Raw genomic sequence first — 20,639 nt, forward strand, 5'->3', positions numbered from 1 at the left:
CTTTTACAATATTGCTTCTGTTTTAGGTTTTGGTCTTTTGGCCAGGAGGCATGTGGGATCTTAGTTCTCCGACCAGGGTGTTGAACCGGTGCCCTCTGCATCACCAGGGAAGTCCTTCCCATTTCTTTCTAAGCAAGAAGTGAAATGAGAAGAAAAAAAAAAAAAAAAGAATATATGTACATATATACATATGTAATGAAGAAGGCAATGGCAACCCACTCCAGTATTCTTGCCTGGAAAATCCCATGGATGGAGGAGCCTGGTAAGCTATAGTCCATGGGGTCACAAAGAGTCGGACAAGACTGAGTGACTTCACTTTCACTATACATATGTAATTATACAAGTTTACCCCCCCAAAAATTGATTAAAATATACAACAGGATGGTGATTTCTTGCTTTACAAATAAAAGGTGACTTGCAGATAAATTACAAATAGAAAGTTTATCACTGCAGGGATGGGGGACTCACTACCCATTTTTAAATTATTTTTGAGGGTAATTTTAGCAGTTTTGTTCAAATGATCCTTTTTTAAAGACTGTTATTTTTCTGAGTGGAACATATGTCACAAGAGAGGATAACAACAGCCCAATAAAAACATATCTGATTATTTAAAAAAAACTTGATGATCTTAAAGAAAAATAAGAAGGGTTCTAAATAGCCCATGTGCTTCATGCTGTGGCACAGACATTTAAGAGCATGCTTCATCTTTGATTTTAATGCCACATTTCATACACAGAAAGGGTAACCGATCCTGTCCAGGGGTTTAGCTTTGGCTTGCTAATATTCTCATTGAACAAATTTTCACTAACCTGCTGCATCATCTATTTTCTTTCTCCCTCCCTCCCTTTCTTTCTGACACAGGACTTCTGCTCTTCACTTCTTTAACCAATTCCCTTTGTTTTAAGAAATCAATTTCACTCTTTACCATCACATGAATAGAAACGATAAAGTCTCTTACTTTACATGTTAAGATCTTTATATTTCTGCTTAGAAAGCGTGAAAGTGTCAGTCTCTCAGTCACGTCCGACTCTTGGCGACCCCGTGGACTATGGTCTGCCAGGCTCCTCTGTCCATGGGATTCTCCAGGCAAGAACACTGGAGTGGGTAGCCATTCCCTTCTCCAGGGGATCTTTCTGATCCAGGAATCAAACCTGGGTCTCGAGCATTGCAGGCAGATTCTTTACCATTTGAGCACTAAGAAAGATGAATTTCTGCTTATGATACTCTCAGTCCTACATTTAGCATGGGTAGCTAAATAAATATCCCTCTCTCCAATCTAATGATTCTCAAAATTCAGTAATTGAGGGACCCTTTTTAAAAAGAAGCAAACAAAAGTCTTCTGAAACCATACTATTGACCAAAATTCTTTTATGTATCATACATTGATGTTTTCAATATAGGTATGGTTGTGGCAAATGTGGGCAGTTTTTTTTTCTTTTTTAAATTTTTAAAATTTGAGATAGATGTGACATCACACTGTATTAGTTTTAGGTATACAATTTAATGATTTGCTTTGTTTGAATACTGCATTAGTCAACATCCCTGTTTCAGTAACCTTCAAATATACAATAGAGCATTGCTAACTATAGTCACTATGCTGCACACTTGTACTCCCAAGACTTATTTATCTTATAACTTAGTTTCTTTAATTATAGTTCCACTTATGTATAAATATTTTCATTTTCTCATAGATAAAATAGAAAACAAAAGACATCTTCTAAATGGAATATTTATTTAGTGCAGTTTTGAACAGATTTCTTTCATTTATCCATTCAGTTTTCATTTCACTAGCAAATGAAGACTTGGAACTATTAAAATGACCAGTGTAAGTTACGCTTCCTCAGGACAGAACACACATATGAAGTCATATCAAAAGGAACTTAAATTTCATCTGCTTGCATCCCTACTTGAATAAGACAGAAACTCTGGCACCTGAAAACTTTTATCCATTCTGGGGGTCCTTAGAATATCTTTGTGCTGTGTTGTGCTAAGTCACTTCAGTCATGGCCGACTCTGTGCCATCCCATGAACTGCAGCCTGTCAGGCTCCTCTGTCCATAGGATTCTCCAGCCAAGAATACTGGAGAAGGTTGCAACGCCCTTCTCCACGGGATCTTCCCAACTCAGGGACTCAGCCTTCGTCTCTTACACCTCCTGCACTGGTAGGCAGGTTCTTTACCACTAGCACCACCTGGGAAGCCCCTAATATCTTTATTATTTCCCAAATTGGCTTTCACACTCTGCTCTTTGGCCCCCTGGCTGATGGTGACTCCTGTGCATTAGAACGGGTGCTAGTCCCCTGACATTCTGAAGTCTGTGCGTGGGTCTTCAGATGGGATTCAGTGAGTTCCCACTGTGCTACGCTGCCAGAAAAAATACAGGACGCCTAGTTAAATCTGAATTTCAGATAAGTGAAGAATGCAATATTTAGAACATACTTATACTAAAAACGTAAATTTATGTTTACCCCAAATTCAAATTTAACTGGATGTCCTGTATTTTTATTTGCTAAATCTGGGAACCCTACCAGGTGTTTAAGCCGCGTCCCTGCAGGCTCTCCTGAGCTGCAGTCACGCGTGTACGGTGTACAGGTGGAGAAAGACTCTCCCTATTCCGGTGGCCCCTTGTTTCCTAAGCCCCAAACATCTTGCTCGTGCCTCATGCATCTCAGGACTACTCAGAGAGGCAATTTTCAATGACTTCACCAGTAGCTATCTCTCTTTAAGGTTTAGGCACAGCCATAGAAGGGGAAGGGGATGACAGAGGATTAGATGGATGGAAGGCATCACCAACTCGATGGACATGAATCTGAGCAAGATTCAATGGACAGGGAGGCCTGGTGTGCTGCAGTCCATGGGGATGTAAAGTCGGACATGAATGAGCAACTGAACTGAACTGGTAGAAGGGGAGGCTGACTGGGATGGGCTTTTTATTCTGTTTCCTTGCTTGCCCACATACCAGCTGGCTCCATGTAGGCAGATCAATGTATGTAGTGAAAGCCACCAGCCCTCCTAGCTCATCAGGCACATACAGTTTAACAAAGACTTCTTAAAAGTTTATAATACAAGTTAGAGTGTGATTAAGGAAACTGCCATCAAAGCACCTCTTAAAGTGTATAAAAGTGGTTTCTACCTTTGGAGCCACTTTGGAGAAGTTCCATGGAAAAAGCATCTTTTAAGAGATGTGAATTTGACAGTGTGAAAGAAATTCCAAGCCAAAGGAACCTTTTATGAATTATGAATGAAGGTAAGAAAACAGGAAAATTCAGGGTGGGCTTGCTTTGGTTTGGTTGCTGCATAAGATGTACTGCAACTTGAAACTTCAGGTAAAGTTGGAGGTCTGGCTAAGCAAAGTTCTCAAAGGCTATGGTCAGGAGTTTGCTATTTCTTCTCTAGGTAATGAGAAACTCTTGCAGGATTTGGTCAGAGGAAAATATTATCAAGATATGTGAATGACCCTATTACATAGGTTTCCAGGTGTGAGGAATCATGTTATAGAGATTAGATTATTGCCTAGATATAACAGGTACAAGGCAATGAAAACCCAAGGGAGAGACAGTAAAAAAGAAAAGGAAAATAAATTTCAAAAGGAGAACTTAGTCTTCAACCTTGGTAATCCATTATAATCACCAGAGGAGATTTTAACAATTTCAGGGTCCATGCCATCTGTTGACTAAGAATCTCTGGAGATGAGATCCACACATCAACATTCTTAAAGCTCCCCTCGTGATTCCTACACTCAGCCAAGACTGAACATCTCTTCTGCAGGAGAGAAGTTTTCATACTTCAGCAGGAATCAGAAGCACCTGGAGGGCTTGTGGGACCCGATCCTCAGTTTCAGCAGATCTGGAACGAGGTCCAAGAATGCGCATTTCTAACAAGCTTTCAGGCGATCGGGATGCTATTGAACTAAGGGCCATCTTGGCCTAGAATGAATCAGCTCCTACTGTTTATATGTCTCGGTTGGGTGGGAGTCGAGGGAAGGGAAGAGTTAATCAGAGTGACTGAGTAAACGACAGAATAGAGATGCCATTCAATGAGTTATAGACATGGAAGAGAACTGATGTTTGGCTTGAATGAGAATATTGAGAGAACACAACAGGAAAAAGACTGCTCCATGGGAATAATTCTAACTATGGAAGCAGCAAGGGGAGTCAGCCAGTAAGAAGCAGAGAACCATCAGAGATATAAGAGGAGAATGAGAATGTCACAGAAACCCAGAGGGGAGAAAGGGTGAAGGCTAGCTGTGCTGAAAGTGACAAGAATATACAGCTTCTGAGATATTTCCAGACCCAGTGGGCACTGAAACCAAGGTCTCACAGTTTCCTTATTTGTCCTTTACTGTCCTTAGCAAAGACATGTCACATTCAGAATGAAGGCGGCTCAAGTTCTTTGGAGCAAAAATCAGAGAAATCTACGCCTGTCATACTCTACTTACTAAGGAAACAGCAATGACTATAATAGGATAGAAACATTTTCAGTTTTGAGGACTGAAACAAAAAGATTTTCATCTAATCAAGAGTTCACTATAGAGAATGGACTGGTGGTTGTCAAGGGGGAGGAAAGTGGGAGAAAGTTGAAATGGGAGTTTGGGATTAGCACATGCAAAATGCTATATACGGAATGGATAAACAAGGTCCTATTGTACAGCACGGGAAACTATATTCAATATCCTGTGATAAAGCGTAATAGAAAAAACATGAAAAAGAATATATATATTATTACTGAGCCACTTTGTTGTACAGTAGTAAATAACACATTGCAATTCAGCTATACTTCAATAAAAGATAAATTTAAAAAAAGAGTTCACAAGAAAAATCAATTAACCAATTCTGAATAAGAGAAGAATATCAATGCTCGAAGAGCTAAGCTGAGAGCATTTGTTAAGAGTTTGCAAAGAATCAGATACTGTTCTAAGTGCTTTATACTCTTCCTGCCCAGTGTGGTTCAAGGACCAGAGGCCTCAGCTTGCTAGAAATGTAGAATTTCACTCCATCCCAGACTTACTAAATCAGAATCCGAATTTTTATCAAGATCTCCAGATGACAATGAGAATTTGAGAAGCCTTTCTTTAAGTATCATACACTTACTTAACAGAACTGAGTTACAGAGAAGTTTAAACATCTGAACAAAGTCATAGAGCTAACGGAACAGAGTAAAGATGTAAACTGGACTATCAGGCTTCACAGATCTTGATCTAAATTGTGTGATACCAACTCTTAAGAAATTCTCAACACAGCCCTTAGTACCTTCACCACGACAACGTTTTACTTCCATCCACAGTGGCTTTCATTCAATGTACCTAAGGTACTAGGTCCTACTCTTCCTTCTCTTGCTTCCACCATCTAAGCTCGACATCAGCTCACGGTTCCTTCCTCAAGAAAGTCATTTCTAAGAGCCCATGACTTGGTATCTTCCTCTCACAGCTGGTGTGTGTCCTCAGTCGTGAGACTCTTTGTGACCCCATGGACTGTAGCCTGCCAAGCTCCTCTATCCATGAAATTTCCCCTCTCAACAGCACCAGGCCATTTTCCTCTGTGATAATCTGTAACGAAAAATTTAGCTGCTTTTGGTCTTTTGTATTAGACTCAAGCTCCTGGAGGGTCACGCATCCCGTCTCTTTTTGCTCTTCACTCAGTCTCCGGCACCCATCACAGGGCGTGGCACGGAGCAGACACATTCTGTTACATCAGTTGAATGGCTTTTTAAAATTTATTTATTTTGAAGGATAACTGCTTTACAGAATTTTGGTTGTTTTCTGTCAAACCTCAATATGTTTCAGCCATAGGTATAACTATCATTGAATGGCTTGGAGTCTAACGTGCACCTCACCTACTTTAGTATGACCCACAGTGACCATCAGAACTGAACATTCTCTTCTTCCACGTAATCAAGAAACCTGGTGAGGTGAGAGAACAGACCTGAATGTTCCGAGGGCAGAGAGAACTTTGAGGCTGAGCGCTCAATGTCCAGGCAAGCCTCCATCTACCTTGAACACCTGATACTGTTTTCAGACCCTCCTGAAGTTCTAAGAACCCTTTAAACAGGCTTCTGTTTTCCAGAAGCCGAGTCATCCTCTGCCTTTAGCCTGTGAGATAACAGAGGAAGTAAGCGTGGCCCAGATGAAGCCTCTCCTTGTAGGGAGGGGAACTCTGAAGGGAAAACATCGGCTGTTCCAACGCAAAGCCTGTAACTAAACAGACTCATTCATTTTAAGTGCTGCTCATCAGGTACCTTTCAGAGGCCCTGAATTTCCTGAATTACAGAGAATGAGCCTTGATTTCAATGAATGGCTCTGCCATAATAATCCTGTATGAGAAAGGCATGGATTGCAAAGCCACTTCAATAACCCGCTCCACTCTAATTTTGTGTTTCACTTTCCCCAAATACCCTTGTGCCTATGTATAGCTCCTACACCTTGTGCGCCCATATAATATTAACATGATTAGGCTAACGAGGGCTTAATGCTGCTACTGTTGTAAACTAATCGCAAAGAGGCTTGAGAAAAACGCTGCTGATTTTTTTTCTTAAAAGACACGTTTAGATTTAATTTCAACGTTTTTGGAAAATATTGACCGACAGTAATAGGCTTTAAGCTCAACCAGGTGACGGGCCCAACCACAGAGGAGAAGGGTGAGCCTTTCTGTGTGGTCTAGCTCCTTGATAATTCTCTAGGCATTTCTCTAATGTCTCTATCACACGTCTACATGAGATGGGTGCGTGCTCATTATTGAATTTTCTTAGGGTGTTTTTGGTCTAAGTCGACACCCGTGACTTCAAAGCTGTGAATAAGGAAAACTAATGTCAACCTTGCATCTGAGACTTGAGCTTCCCAAACTCTCAGGGGCCTATGAATCACCTGGGGAGCTGGTTAAAACACAGGTTCTGGTCAGTAGGTCTGTGGTGTGAGACCTGTGATATTTCCATTCCCAGTGAGTTCCCCCAGGGATGCTGATACCACTGGTCCAAACACAACACTTTGAGGAACAAGGTTTTAGAAACAAAAAGAAATTAATTCTGTAGCTTACAATGCAGCTTGGCACGCTTTTAAGTCAGAAGCATTGCCGTAATGCTTCTGGGTGCCAGGGCTGTGATAGCTGTCTTGCTGTCCCCCAGCAGCCTGGCAGAAACAATCCACAGATAGGAGTCACTTCCATGACTCCTCCATGCGGAGGGGGCTTCATCTGTCTGTTGAACTAAGTTAGGGAAGAAACAGACCTGCTGTTTAACCTACAGCTGTCTCGTGCAAATCCAGAATCTTGGAATTTCCAAATTTCTCCTTTAAAAATGCTCATATTGAGCATGTGAAGAAATGTCTGGATGTATCTGGAATAGGTATGCACATCTGATGACGGATCAACTCTAAACTGAGATAAAAGCAATGTGTTCCAATCGTGTCCAGTAGACATTTCTCCAGGCAAGAATACTGGAGTGGGTAGCCATTCCCTTCCCCAGGGGATCCTTCCCAACTCAGGGATCGAACCCCAGTCTCCTGCATTGCAGGTGGATTCTTTACCATCTGAGCCACCAGGGAAGCCCTATCATGCTGTGAGGACTAATGGACTAAAATGAAAATATTCTCCTAACACAATATATTTTGAAAAGCACAACAGCATAGCTTGTTTCAGTTACAATAGCATTAAAGTAGAAAAGGTTAAGGAAAAAGCTATTAAATTTAAGTATTGCTTAAAGCAATACTTAAGAGCAGTAAGAGCAAAGAAATGTTTGCTTTTTTCCTTGTTTAGGGGGCATACATGGCTCTAGGCTCTCCTATACTTCCATCTTGTTCTGTGTGTCCTTTTGACTTCTTCCCACCTCAAGCCCTTGGTGGTTCTGAAGCACTAAATCAGCTCAGCTGAGGGTAAGAAAATTAGAATGGAGAAAATCATTTATCTACTTTCTAAAAAATTCTGCCTTAATCCTTAAATTCCAAAACTATGGAAAGAAGCATGAATAAGTACTTATAAAATGTGCTTAATTTAGTTTAAAGTAGGTCTTTGTTGAAGCCAAAGAGCAGAATCTGTGTCCCAATACCAGGCAAGACTTTTGCCCATCTGGTTGCTCAGAAAAGTTTAATGCCTGAACTGATCCTGATACAGTGACTTGGAAATATATGTACAACTATTTAGTTAGGAAACTATGACTATTGCTTAACAACATAGTTCAAATTTAACTAATCAAGACATCTACTTCACTCCAGAGAAGAAATATTCTAGAATATATCCCCAGATCCACTGCGATGGTATTTATCTATGGCACGGTGGAATGTCACAGAGAAATCCCAGAGCCTGAAGCACAGATTGGTGATGAGACTTGTCCAACGTCACATAACTGGTCTTTAGAGAACTGGGGTCAGAACTCAGGTCTCCTGAATATTTCTCAATTTAGTCTGCATTGTATTATCCCATGATATCTCATCAATTCTTTTTCCTGATGCCAATTGAAAACAGAAGGACTCAAGCCTGTCTGGCACATAAGACACTGGCTCGGAACTCGGTCACCTGACAGGCTTCCCCACTCTCATTGGATCATTAGTTTGTTCTGAGTTGATGTGAAATAATATGAAAGGTGAACTCACATGTTGGTAAGGAATCTGTTAAGTTGTGGCAAATCCATGCACAACATGAATGGTAGACGGATACTATCTGCTCAGTCGTGTCCGACTATTTGCGATCCCATGGACTGTAGCCCGCCAGGCTCCTCTGTCCATGGACTTCTTCAGGCAAGAATCCTGAGTCTGTTGCCATTTCCTCCTTCAGGGGATCTTCCAGACCTGGGGGTCGAACCCTGCGTCTTTTGCATTGGCAGACAGATATTTTACCCCTGCAGCACCTGGGTCAACATCAGAGTTTACCCAGCCTGGAAGCATTACTCCCTTGTGGGTTAGTAAGGGAAGAGAAGCTTCACTATACCTTCATCTGGGCTGGTCTCTCCAGTAAGCAAGGGGACTGGTATGAAAGAGCAGTGGACACAGTGTGGATCTGAGATGGCTTGGGAATTACAGCCCTAGTTCTTCCTTAATACACGGGGTTGCTGTCACAGAGAAAGGTGCAGGATATGCAAGGACCTTATTCATACAGTATTCATGGTTAAAAATATAAACTTCAGTGTCAGACAGACCTGGATTTAAAGCCCAGCTCCAACATGAACTACCATGGAGACCTCTTAAAATTTACTTAATCTCCTGGTCTTTAGGTTTAGGTTCCCAACTCATAATATGGGAAGAAAAATATTCTTCCTGACTCATAAGCTTGCAAAAATGACATGCTGTGTATGAAACACCACATCAGTTAAGATACAAACTAAGCATTCAATAAGGTAGTGATTTTTTTCCATTATTAAGAGAGAGAATCAGGAATGCAAACTTAAATCTAAGAGAAGATCCTGACATAGCTAGTTTTCAAGGTTTTAGGATGAATTAGGGAAAGGAGTCTATGGAATAGATTTTCTTGGAAATCTTTAAAAGTGATGCTTGTTTTTTACTTTCCATGTTGGCTTAAATTGCCTTTCCATTGAGATTGGAACTAATTAATGGCAACAGTTTCCAAATTAGGAAGATGTACTCAAAATGTGCCCAGAGAAACACTCTTTTAAGAAGCAGGAAAATCCATCTTTGTTCCTCTTCTTAAATGTGGTACCTTGGAAAATACATACTTCACTTAAACATCTGTTCAGAGGTATGTATTAATGGAATTTAATGGGGAAGACAGGCTGCAGGGGATTGCTTCACTTCTTTCTTACCATTTGCCATGGACCACATTTTTCTGCTTCTTCATTACTTGGCCTTTTTCAGTGGCAAAATTAAGGAAACAGGGACATATGGAAGTTGGTACTTTCTTAGAACTAGCCAGATGGAAAAGTGAGTTCATCATGGCCTACCTAAGAAGTAAGGAAATATTACCTGTAACCACCTGAGCCCCTTGAATTATATTGACAATATTTTTTGGAGTCCAGAGCAGTCCTTGCTTAAGGATTTTGAGTGCCTGTTTCATTTTAATCAGCAGACTGGTTCCAACACTATGTGTTTAATTTCAAAATTCAGCCTGGCTACACTATCAATTTATACAATATGTATGCTTAAATAGGTTGGAAAAAATGGCCCCTGAATTAGTAGGTCAAAAAATTTACAGAAATCTGGAGAGTATAGAGAATATCTTTAAAGTAAAAGCACATCATAGAGGTTTGAAGGTTGATAATAGCTTTGTGATGTCACAGTATAAATGAACATATTAGTCAATAGACTAATCAATGATGTAAATACTGCCTGCATAGAACTGTACAGGTTGGGTTTGGGGGATGTGAATAGTCCAGAAGGAATGTAAGACTTGACCTTTGTGCCCACTCAGGAATATAGTAACATAAAGTTGATAATGACAGACACAATTGTAGAGTTTGTATTATATAGGTGTAGGGATTTCCGATCCTGGCACCTTTCCTACACAGCTTTTGAAAATGTGTATGTTTCTTCTGTAGTATTCTAAGCTGACTGCTCCTTTTTTCATATCAGCTTTATCTGAGCCTCTCTTTAGAATTCCATAGTAGCAACTTTCTGTGTTCCTGCCTGTCTGGATCACCTTGTCAAGATAATCATGTTTATCAGAAGTTCTAAACCTTTCTGCGCTCAGAACTACTTGGGTGTCTTAATAATATTTGGAAGATGTCTTTCCAATTGTCATAACCTAAGCTTTCTGTCAATCAATGTTTATACATCTTCAGACTTCTCCAGGCTCTGACCTACTGCTCTTTTTATGTCAGGAGACTGCCAGTTCCTATTCACACCATCCTGCCCCTGCTATTTATTTTGCCTTTTCCCTCAACTATTGATTCTCTGTCCACCAATGGCATTATCCAGCACTGAAATTTTCCATACCGGCCAGAGTTGGGAAGATTGGTGACCCAAGTGTAACAGATGAAAGCAACATTAATTAAAGGGCCAAAATCTGTGAATATATAATTTCTCTCAAATATCATACACCAGAAGTTCTCGAAGTTTACTAAGGGTCAGCATCCTAGGGACGTTCTTTGAGCATCACTGTCATGTATGGATTAAAATCATTTCCATGTCACATATAAACAAAACAAAGGGCCATCTCACTTAACTCTGTGTGAGGGAGTTCTTCACCTGAAAGTCCCTGGAGACGCTGATAGGATTCTAGGTATCCCTGGAATTCCACCAGTTGTACTTTATATTACATTAGCATGTGTGATATTCCATCTGGATGCTTCAGAGAACCCACTGCTCTCAGAAAGTGAAAGTGTTAGTCGCTCAGTCATGTCCAATTCTTTGGGACCCCATGGTATGTCCAAGGAATTCTCCAGGAGAGAACACTGGAGTTAGTTGTCATTCTCTTTTCCAGGGGATCTTCCCAACTTGGGGATTGAACCCGGCTCTCCTGCATTGCAGGCAGATTCTTTACCATCTGACCTACCAGGAAAGCCCACTCCTCTCAGAAGATTCTGAAATAATTCATTTACCCAAAAATAGCTTAAGGACCCCACTGACTGCACGCAGAAAGAGTCAAGCCAATGCACTGGAGGACACATTGATATTATTGATAGAATGTGGCAGAAAAGGGGCTTTCTAGATCAGAGAGCCAGTGTATAATTCTCCTGTTCTTATTATGGTTAGCAGAATAATTCCACTAGTACTACATAGCCCTTTGTAATCAACTACTCCATTCTTTTATGATTATCCATTGGTTCCTATCAAGATGTAGGTGAACCAACCAATCAGCCAGAAAGTTTAGATGGAACACCTCTGGATCCAAAGATTAGAGTCTCTGCTTACAGATAATCAAAGGAAGGACATTGACATCTATGATTAAGACCCCTGAGGGTAAGAACTTTGCTTTTCTTGCTCCAGACTTGTCCCCTGTGCCTAGAAGAGCACCCAGTAAATCACAGGAGTACAGTCAGTCATTATTAAAGAGGTGAATTAGAGACCTTAGGAGTTTGTACAGTGCATATCATAATGATATTGCTAGATAAACAAAATGCCCATGGTGGCTGATTGGACAGAGCCCTTACATCTGGAGAGTACTGCTGACTAAAGTAAATAAGGGGCTCAATTAAGACTGCATATTAATAAACTGCAAACTTGCTTCAAATAGGGAAAACAAATTGAAATTTAAATATGTTACAATTTCAAATCTTTCTTTACACCCGATGTTTGACATAGGAAAGAACTCAGTTAAAGACTATCTGGAGGTGAAGAAGATCACCTCTTCACCACATCCTTCTCTTGAGCAAGCAATAATGTTGATGGCAAAGGGTCTGGAAAATGAAAAGCATGCAACCCAACCACATCTATTCATCATGCTCCCTTCAATACGTGTGAGGCAGACAAGCCCTTACCTAGACTTCAAGCTAATGAATCATCTGTCTAGTCTCACTAAACCCCAAGGTATTGCTCCTGCGATCAAGGGGCTGAAACCTTGTCAGCCTCTGGATCTATAAACAAGGGCAATATGTTAAAAGGAGGCAGGTTATGGGATTTTCTGAGGAATCCCTAGTTTCCAAGTGCATTAACTTCTCCTTCAATTCAGGAAAAAGAGCCCTTTACCTCAAAAATCCTGAGAAATTTATTTTTCTAAATTGTGTACAGATGCTGATTGTATCAAATAAATTAATAGAAACATTAGCAATTTCCTATATCTGGCCACCCATTCATTGACACTGGGATCACTTCTATTCCATGATTTCCCTAGAAGCACACACACATCCTCATACACATTAGAAGAAAGAAAATTCTTTCTTCTTGGGAAACACCTGCCTTGGGAATTCTTGACTGTGCAGCCTCTGAGCTGCTCAAGGCTGAGCATACAAATGGTGCAGTGACTCTTTTGGAAGTCACATTTGTCCCTGAAACTTCAGTCACCTGGAGACTGCATGCCTCATTGCCTGCAGCAGCTCAATCCTGACAGTGTGGAATGAGTTTAGAAATCTCATTTGAGCAACAAAATCGGAATTGAGAGTTTAAACAGTACTGTCTATTTAATGCCAGAATTATCATTCAAGACAACTTTCGCTGAGTGTGGAATTTTTCCTTTTGCTATTGGGCTAGTATAATAATCTTGCTTTGGTTTGGATTTAGGGTCTATGTGTGTGGCAGGGAGGAAATAACAGGACTCAGCTAACTACTACATCCATTAGCTGCACATCTCCATTTTCACACAGAGAAAATTCCTGCTTCTTTCCCTATGCAAACACACACACACACATAATTCCTGGAATCCTTACCCATTCATGCCCACTGCTTTCAGACACACACTCGCAGGGCAGCGAAGCACAAACTCCCTACATGTCAAAATCAAGCAAGGCTGAAGATGTAAAGGGGTCGATATGGCACCAGGTGGGATGTGTAATCAGTAATAAGAAATACATCGAGCCCCAAATGAAAAGAAATCCCCCAAATTGTTCAGGATTCCCCCTCCCCCTTCCATTCACTGATTTATTAACCCTGAACAAAGATGTAATTGCAGGGTCTCAGAAACAACTTTTTTTTTTCCGTCCATTTTTTTTTTTTTTTCATTTTTGGCATTTGTTTGGCTTTGAATTGCTTAATATCTAGTCATGCCATTTATTGCCTGTTTTCTTCACTCGGTTGCCCATCGTTCCCCACCGCCCCCCCAAAATGAAAGAAGCATCAGCTTCTGAGTCTTAAGGATGAGACCTCTGCATTTTCTTTGCTTGTTTAGGGCAAGAAATGAAGTGCTGCCTCTTTAATTGGCAGAAGCATGCAGGAGGAGCATACCTTTAATTTAGTGTTGGGATACCTCACTTGCACCCTGGCTGTTGTCTTATTGGAGACGGCAGCCTGCCTGAGATCCTCTAGCACTGAAATAATATCATCCAGCACGCATTTCTTATCCTGATTTCTCAACACACACAGATGGGAAAAAGTATAATTATAGCCCTTGTGGTTCACCTTCATTTCCAGCACGGCTCGGTGGGTCTGCAGGATCCCCTCAGCCTGGAGCAAAATATTGTCCCCGGGTGGGGAGAGGAGGATCACCCTGCCATACCTCCCGGGGGTGTGTAAGTCCGAATAGAGCTGGCTTTTGGACTGGTCCAGGGGGAAAAGGCTGCTGGCCAGGCTGCGCTCGATCTTGGCCAGGCTGTGGCTGGGAGCGACCAGGCGCTCCAGGTCGCCCTCGGGCTGGAAGCGGTTGAGCGCGCTGAGGCCGAAGGTGATGGTCAGGACTGCGGGCACGGTGAGGAAAAACACCGGGTGTCGGCTCACGCACAAGCCCAGCCTGTGGCAGAACGACTGGAGCCCTCTGCGAAGCACCTGCCGCAGCATCCTCCACCAAATCCAGCTCGCAGGCGCTCCCGGCCGTCTTAAAAAGCACATGTGACATGTGTAAGCGCCGGGCCACCCCGCTTCTCTCCACGCCCCCCACGCCCCGTCTCACCCGCTCCGGGTCGGCCCCCCGCCCCACAGCGGCCGCCGCCTCCCCGCCCCCTCCGCGCCCCCCGCGCCCCCCCTCTCCTCCGCCCGGTCTTTCCCCGGCCCCACCTCCGTGCGCCCATACTACTCTTTCAAACACTGCAGCAAGTTGCAGCAAGGCGGGCAGATAGAGACGGCGCGCGCGGGGGCGGCCAGCGGGCGCTGCGAGGGCCCCGGGGCCCACCCCTGCCCGCCTGCCCCGGCCGCCTCCCGCGCCCCCTTCTCACCGCGTGAGCAGCGATCCCGCGGTCTAGCCCTTCATCTCGGTGCTGCAGTCCCCCGGTCTCCCTCGCTGGAGCTGGTTCCGCGCGGAGCGTCCCACAGATGTGAATTTCCTCTCTGTCCCGGTGGGGTTCGGCGCCTAACTGGAACCATGTGGCTCGGCGTTGTAAGAAGCAGACTTGTGCCCCACGAAGGGGGGGTGGGGAGAAGGGGAGGGCGAGAGCGGGGGATGGAGGGGGGGCAGCTAAGCTTCTCCTTTTTGGAAGAGGCTAACAGTTATTTTTAGAGTTTTGTTTTCCCTCTTCCTCCTTCCCCTCCGGAGTGAATGGAAGAGAAGATGGGGAAGGCGCCGCCGGCCCATTGGAGCGGTGGCGAGGAGAGCCTCAGAAGGGGGTGGGGGGCGTGGAGGGAGGGACTCGAGGGCTTCAGGAGGAGGCAGCCTTTGCGCCCCTCGTTTCCCTGTGCTCTCGAATTCGGCTTGTCGGACCAAGGAAAGGAGCTGAGAGGATGATGCTGCATTTTTAACACACCACAAAGCATGCAAGGGATTTCCTTGCAAAGCCTTCCACGCTGTCTTTCCCCAGGCTGCAGAGACCCCATCTATTGGCGGTGCGTTGGGGCTCTAGGGATCCTTCCTTGCTCTGGTGATTGGAGAGGAGGCATTTGCCAATAGCAGCCGCCTGCGGCTTCGGGTGTGTGTGTGTGTGTGTGTGTGTGTGTGTGTGTGTGTGTGTGTGTGTGTGTGTGTGTGTTGGAAGTGAAGATCCGCAGGCAATATGTGGTTTCTCATAAAATATTGCATTCACTTCCGTACTTTTGAAGTTTAGGACCAAAAGTTCCTAAAACTGGTTTTAGTCTTTTTCTCCCATTTCCCCTTCTGCCCCTCATACTTGAGGACTGAGAATCTATCTGATTTTTACCCTCGGAGTGAAATTCCAGAAACAAATGTTTTGGGACACCTAACGCCTAGTCTTTGTTTGAAGAAAGAAGGTGAGCTAGGTAGAAGGGATACACATTGGAGTCAATTAATGTATAAAACAGCCACCTTCGCCATATGGAAAAGTGAGGAAACTTTACCTGCAAATTAGATCAATTTCAAAAACTTTAATAAGTGTGTGTATGCTGTTTACTATCTATTGGGACTTTCACAAATTCATGTTCTAGAAAGAATAGGAAGAAATTTTGAGGGCAGGTTCTAAAGTTTGATGGTGAACTGGAGATCTGCTCTCCAAAGTTTCTCTTCTTTTTACATTGACCTAATAGAGATGATTTCACTCACACTCTCTTAATCACATCCTTCACAGGATGCTTAGAGATGTACCCATCAAAGCATACAAACTAGCCAAAGGATTTATCCACCTAATTGATGCCTTTATTTTTGTTAATGGATCTGTTCTTCAGCTGAGAGACCAAGGAGACAGGAGAGAGCTCAGAAACAGAGTCACTACTAAAGATGGTGTTGCTCATAAGAATAAAGGAACATCTTAGCCCTTAAAAATGGAAAGTGTTCTCGGTGACCATTCAGCTTGAATTCCTACCCAGGACAGAAATACTTCCTATAATATTCCCAGTGGTTCTCGATCCAGCCCAGGCTGCAAATTCTCACAACTAAAAGCTCACTAATTTTTCTAGGAACCAATCTGTTGTTAGACAGTTTCCTTAAGTTCAGCTAAACTCATTGTTCTTGCAACATTCATAGACTAGTTCTCCCTCTTTTTCACCCGGAATGGTCCCCCGTGCATCCAACAGTCACTTTATGTAATATATTCCATTAGTGCCACGTGATAGAGAATTGTTTTTGGCTATACAACAAAGAGGAAATGTATCTGTCATCCATTTTCTACACCCTCTTCATTATATTAAGTATATTTGGCTGTCTTACCTATGCGAAATTTTCTAAGAAATAGTCTTGTTGCAAAATATAGAAGAATAGACTTCAGGAATGGAATTTTACTTGGTGTCAAGTAAGTTACCTAGTTTATATTATGGATAAGGACATTTTGTAGATAAAGAACTGTAGAGTGACGTGAGTTTAAGGCTACACTTAGAGTTATTTGCAGAGCTGACGCCAGTGACTGGCCTTGGTCTCCTGTTTCTGGGCCCGATGCATTTTCCCTGGCAGCTCTGGATCAGGCTAGTTCCTCTCTTTCTCACAATGAACAGATAGGTCAGAATTGTTTCCTCTCTTCTTACTCTGTCCATTTTCCATACCTCCTTCCTCAGTAAATTCAGTAGGATTAAAGAAGAATAAGGGCTTTCCTACTGGCTCAGCAGGTAAAGAATCTGCCTGCAATGCAGGAGACACGGGGAGATGGCTTCCTTGGGTCAGGAAGAGCCCATGAAGGAGGAAATGGCAGCCCACTCTGGTATTCTTGCTTGGAGAATCCTATGCACAGAGAAGCCTGGCAGGCTACAGTCCAGAGGATCTCAAAGAGCTGGACACGACTGACCGAATAAGCACATGCACACAGAAGAATAAAGATAGTCAATAGGTAATTGACTAAATAACTTTGGATCCATTCCTAAGATGAACTACTTTGATATAAATACAAATTATGTTGTAAGATTATAATGACATGAAAACATGTAATGACATAAAGTTTAAGTGAACAAGTATGTACAGGATGAAACCACTTTGAAAAATGAAGATAGACCCATTTAAAAAAGAAAGGTTAAATCAGCATTAAAATGTCTGTCTATTGCAAGATGATAGGATTAAGATGTGATTTTTTTTTTAAATAACTTCTAAATTTTAGAACTGTTTTAAGTTATGGAAAAGTTGTGAAGACAGGACACAGAGTGTTCTTATATCTCACATTCAATTCCCTAATGTCAATTTCTCATGTTAGTATGGTACTTGCATGACAATTCATGAACCAATATTGATACATTATTTTTAACTGAAGTCCATACTGTAGACTTTCTTCATTTTTACTAACATCCATTTTTTGGGTCCAGAATCCCATTCAGGATACTACATTGCATTTGGTTATCCTATTGCCTTAGGATCCTCTTGGCTGTGATAGTTCTCAAACTTTCCTCCTTTTTGACGACCTTGATAGATTTCAGGAGTACCGGTCACATACTTTGTAAAATATCCCTCACCTGGGAATTGTCTGATTTTTTTTTTCATGATTAGACTGGGGTAAGGAGTTTTGTTGAAGAAGCATACAGAGGTAAAGTGCTGCTTTCACTGCAGCTTATGGAGGGTACACTCTATCAATGTGACTTGTCACTATGCATATGAACCTTGAATACCCTACCTGAAGTAGTGCTTGTTAGGTTTTTCTGCTTTAAAGTTACTCTTCTTCCATTTGCCTTTCCACACTGTCTTCTTTGGAAGGAAGTCAATATGTACAACCTACACTTAAGGAGTGGGCGTTATGGTCCACCTCTTTCCTCCTTGAGATTGGAGTCTCCATAGGTTATTTGGAATTTTTCTACATGGAATACTTGTCTGTTCTACTCTGTTCATTTATTCCATATTTTGTATCACTATAGACTCACGGATATTTCTAGAGAGTTATTTTATATTTTGGGCTATAATTTTGATATTACTTTGCTTACTTTGTTACCCAAATTGTTCCAGTTTTGGTGATGGGGAGCTCCTTTGACATATCCCATTATTGTGAGATATCTTTTTTAAAAGTATTCCTTATTTTCTGGCAATATAAGATACCCCAGGCTCATCTCCTCTCTTTCCTGCTCCAGTTCTAAAATCATCCATTTTTCCAAGGGGCCATGCTTCGTTTTATTGTACAGTGGTAACAGAAACAAAGATCTGGGCAGCTTATGTGCTGCTTGCTCTTGGAATGTTATTGCTTCTAAGCCCTCTCAGCTGACAGAGAAAGGAAATACATGGGTCTGTACTAATCCCTTAATATGTGTATATTTAGAGTTCTTTATGTAACTCTCTGTATCCATGTTAAGCTAAATATGAGTTTATACTTTCGTCTCCAACTATAATCTATTGCCAGATGGATAATTGTAGCCTCTTCCCGTTGCTTACCTATAACTTCCCCCTCCAACAACGAAACACTGACTCTGTGGGAAATTTTGAAATCACAATGCTATAATGAAAGCATACTAACTTTTAATTAGAAAAAAATATTTAAGAGAAAGAAGAAAAGTATGGTTTCTTAATTTCAATTTTACAAAAAGTTAATGCCAAATACCAGTATGGAAGAAAAGCATGGTTTTTAATTTTGATACTGTTAAAAGCTAATGCCAAATATCACATTAGAAAGATAAATTATATGCCAAAATTAAAGGAGATGTTAGGAATATTCTAAATCGACCTACAGGTTAATTTGCACTAAACCATTCAGTGGATACCAGTTGTGTGATGATTCTAGTGAATCTGACGTAAAATAAAGCTTAGTATAAAGGTGAAAGCAGTGTAGTTCGGGAACAGTCAGTGATAACACAATAATCTGTGCTGTTTAGTTATAGGGTTTTTTTTTTCTGATATATCTTGGCCAAGGTGAATTTTCAAGACTTGGAACCCAGTCAGATTTTATTTACTTGTCCTTTTGTAGGTTAGGATACCAGAAGGAGGTGAACTTGGACACAGAATGGTTGAGTTCTAGGTCAGCTCTACAAGTTAGTTCATGGATATTTTGGGCAGGACACTAAATCTCTGAGCCTCAGGTTGTCCGTATTTATAAACCTATTAACCTACTTGCTCACTTCAGTCATATCACTGTTCACCAAAGCTGTAACTCTGCTGCATTAATTAATGCTGTAATATGAGCAATTGTAGCAAATAAAACACTAAAACTCAGCAGTGTAAAACACTAAAAGTTTATACCTCGTTCAAGATGAACAGTCTATTTTGGATATTCCTGCTGAGCAGAACAGGTAGAGGACAGAGGCCTGTTTCCATGGAGCACTCATCTGCCTTTAACTCACGGCTTCCAAGGTCATTCCTAAGGCCATTTTCTAGCCAGCCAGCTGAATGGGGGAGAGAGTCTGGAAGAGCACATCTGGAAGGTTTATGGCTCAGTCTGGAAAGAGGCATACATCACTTCCTCTTATATGCCTCCAATTAGTCACAAGAGAAGCTGAATGGAGCAGGTCAGCTGTGTGTCTAGGGAGAAGAGATGGGTATGGCGATCATGGTGCCAACTCTCTCACCCCTTTCCTGGTCTCTCTTGCCCTGTTTACCCTCAGCCTCTGTTGTGTGTTCGAGGGGAACATCTGGCGCCCTTTGCCATTTCACAGAGGACTCATCGCTCTGCAGTTCCAGCAGTGCTGGCTTTGGGGCTTGAAGAAAATACTCAAAATTGAACTCCTTCTGTGATGGCTTTAAGGAACTTTCCTTGGCTTTCCCACTCTCTTGGTAAGGCTGGTTGTATCCAGAAAAAGTGTGTCTGAGAGGGAAATTTTAGAGACAGTTTTGGTCTTTTATCATGTTGGATGTTTCCAGTCACAACTAGTTTAAGTAATAAGAATATTCCTTACACATAACAAGATGTCCAGAAGTATGGCAGTTATAGAGCTGGTTAATTTGGGTTCTAGGGTGTCATTAGGAGTCCAACTTTTTTTTTTTTTTCTCATTCTGCTTTGCACTGTGCATCCATCATGCTTAGTTGTTCAGTTGTCTCCCCCTCTTTTGCAACCCCATGGACTGTAGCCTGCTAGGCTCCTCTGTCGATGGGATTTTTCAAGCAGGAGTACTGGAGTGGGCCTCCATTTCCTTCTCCAGGAGATCTTCCTGACCCAGGGATCGAACCTGTGTCTCCTGTGTCTCCTGCATTGCAGGTGGGTTTTTACCCACTGAGGCATTGGGGAAGCTCATTCTGCTTTACCCATCCCTAGAGCATGGACTCCAAGCGCCTGCTGACTCTATGGGCCATACATCCAGGCAAAGCAAGATCCCGAAGAAAAGGAAGCCACCTCTTTCTCTTAATCTTTTCTAAGAGTGAGGAACTCTTTCCCAGAAGACCAGCATGTAAATCAGTCACTGGT

The 20,639-nt window shown here is 42.0% G+C and overlaps 1 protein-coding gene across 2 annotated transcripts in view; it reads right to left on the reverse strand.

Moving 5' to 3' along the window:
• PTCHD4 (patched domain containing 4) overlaps window positions 1-14,351 on the reverse strand; it is a 188,910-nt gene extending 174,559 nt beyond the window's left edge. For both annotated transcript variants that reach the window (XM_061146100.1, XM_061146101.1), the window contains exon 1: window positions 13,926-14,351. In XM_061146100.1, coding sequence (XP_061002083.1) covers window positions 13,926-14,351 — 426 coding nt within the window. The remainder of the gene's footprint in view (window positions 1-13,925) is intronic.
• Between the last annotated feature and the right edge of the window lie 6,288 nt (window positions 14,352-20,639).

Source organism: Dama dama, chromosome 7, assembly GCF_033118175.1.
Source record: "Dama dama isolate Ldn47 chromosome 7, ASM3311817v1, whole genome shotgun sequence".
NCBI classification, from domain to species: Eukaryota; Metazoa; Chordata; class Mammalia; order Artiodactyla; family Cervidae; genus Dama; species Dama dama.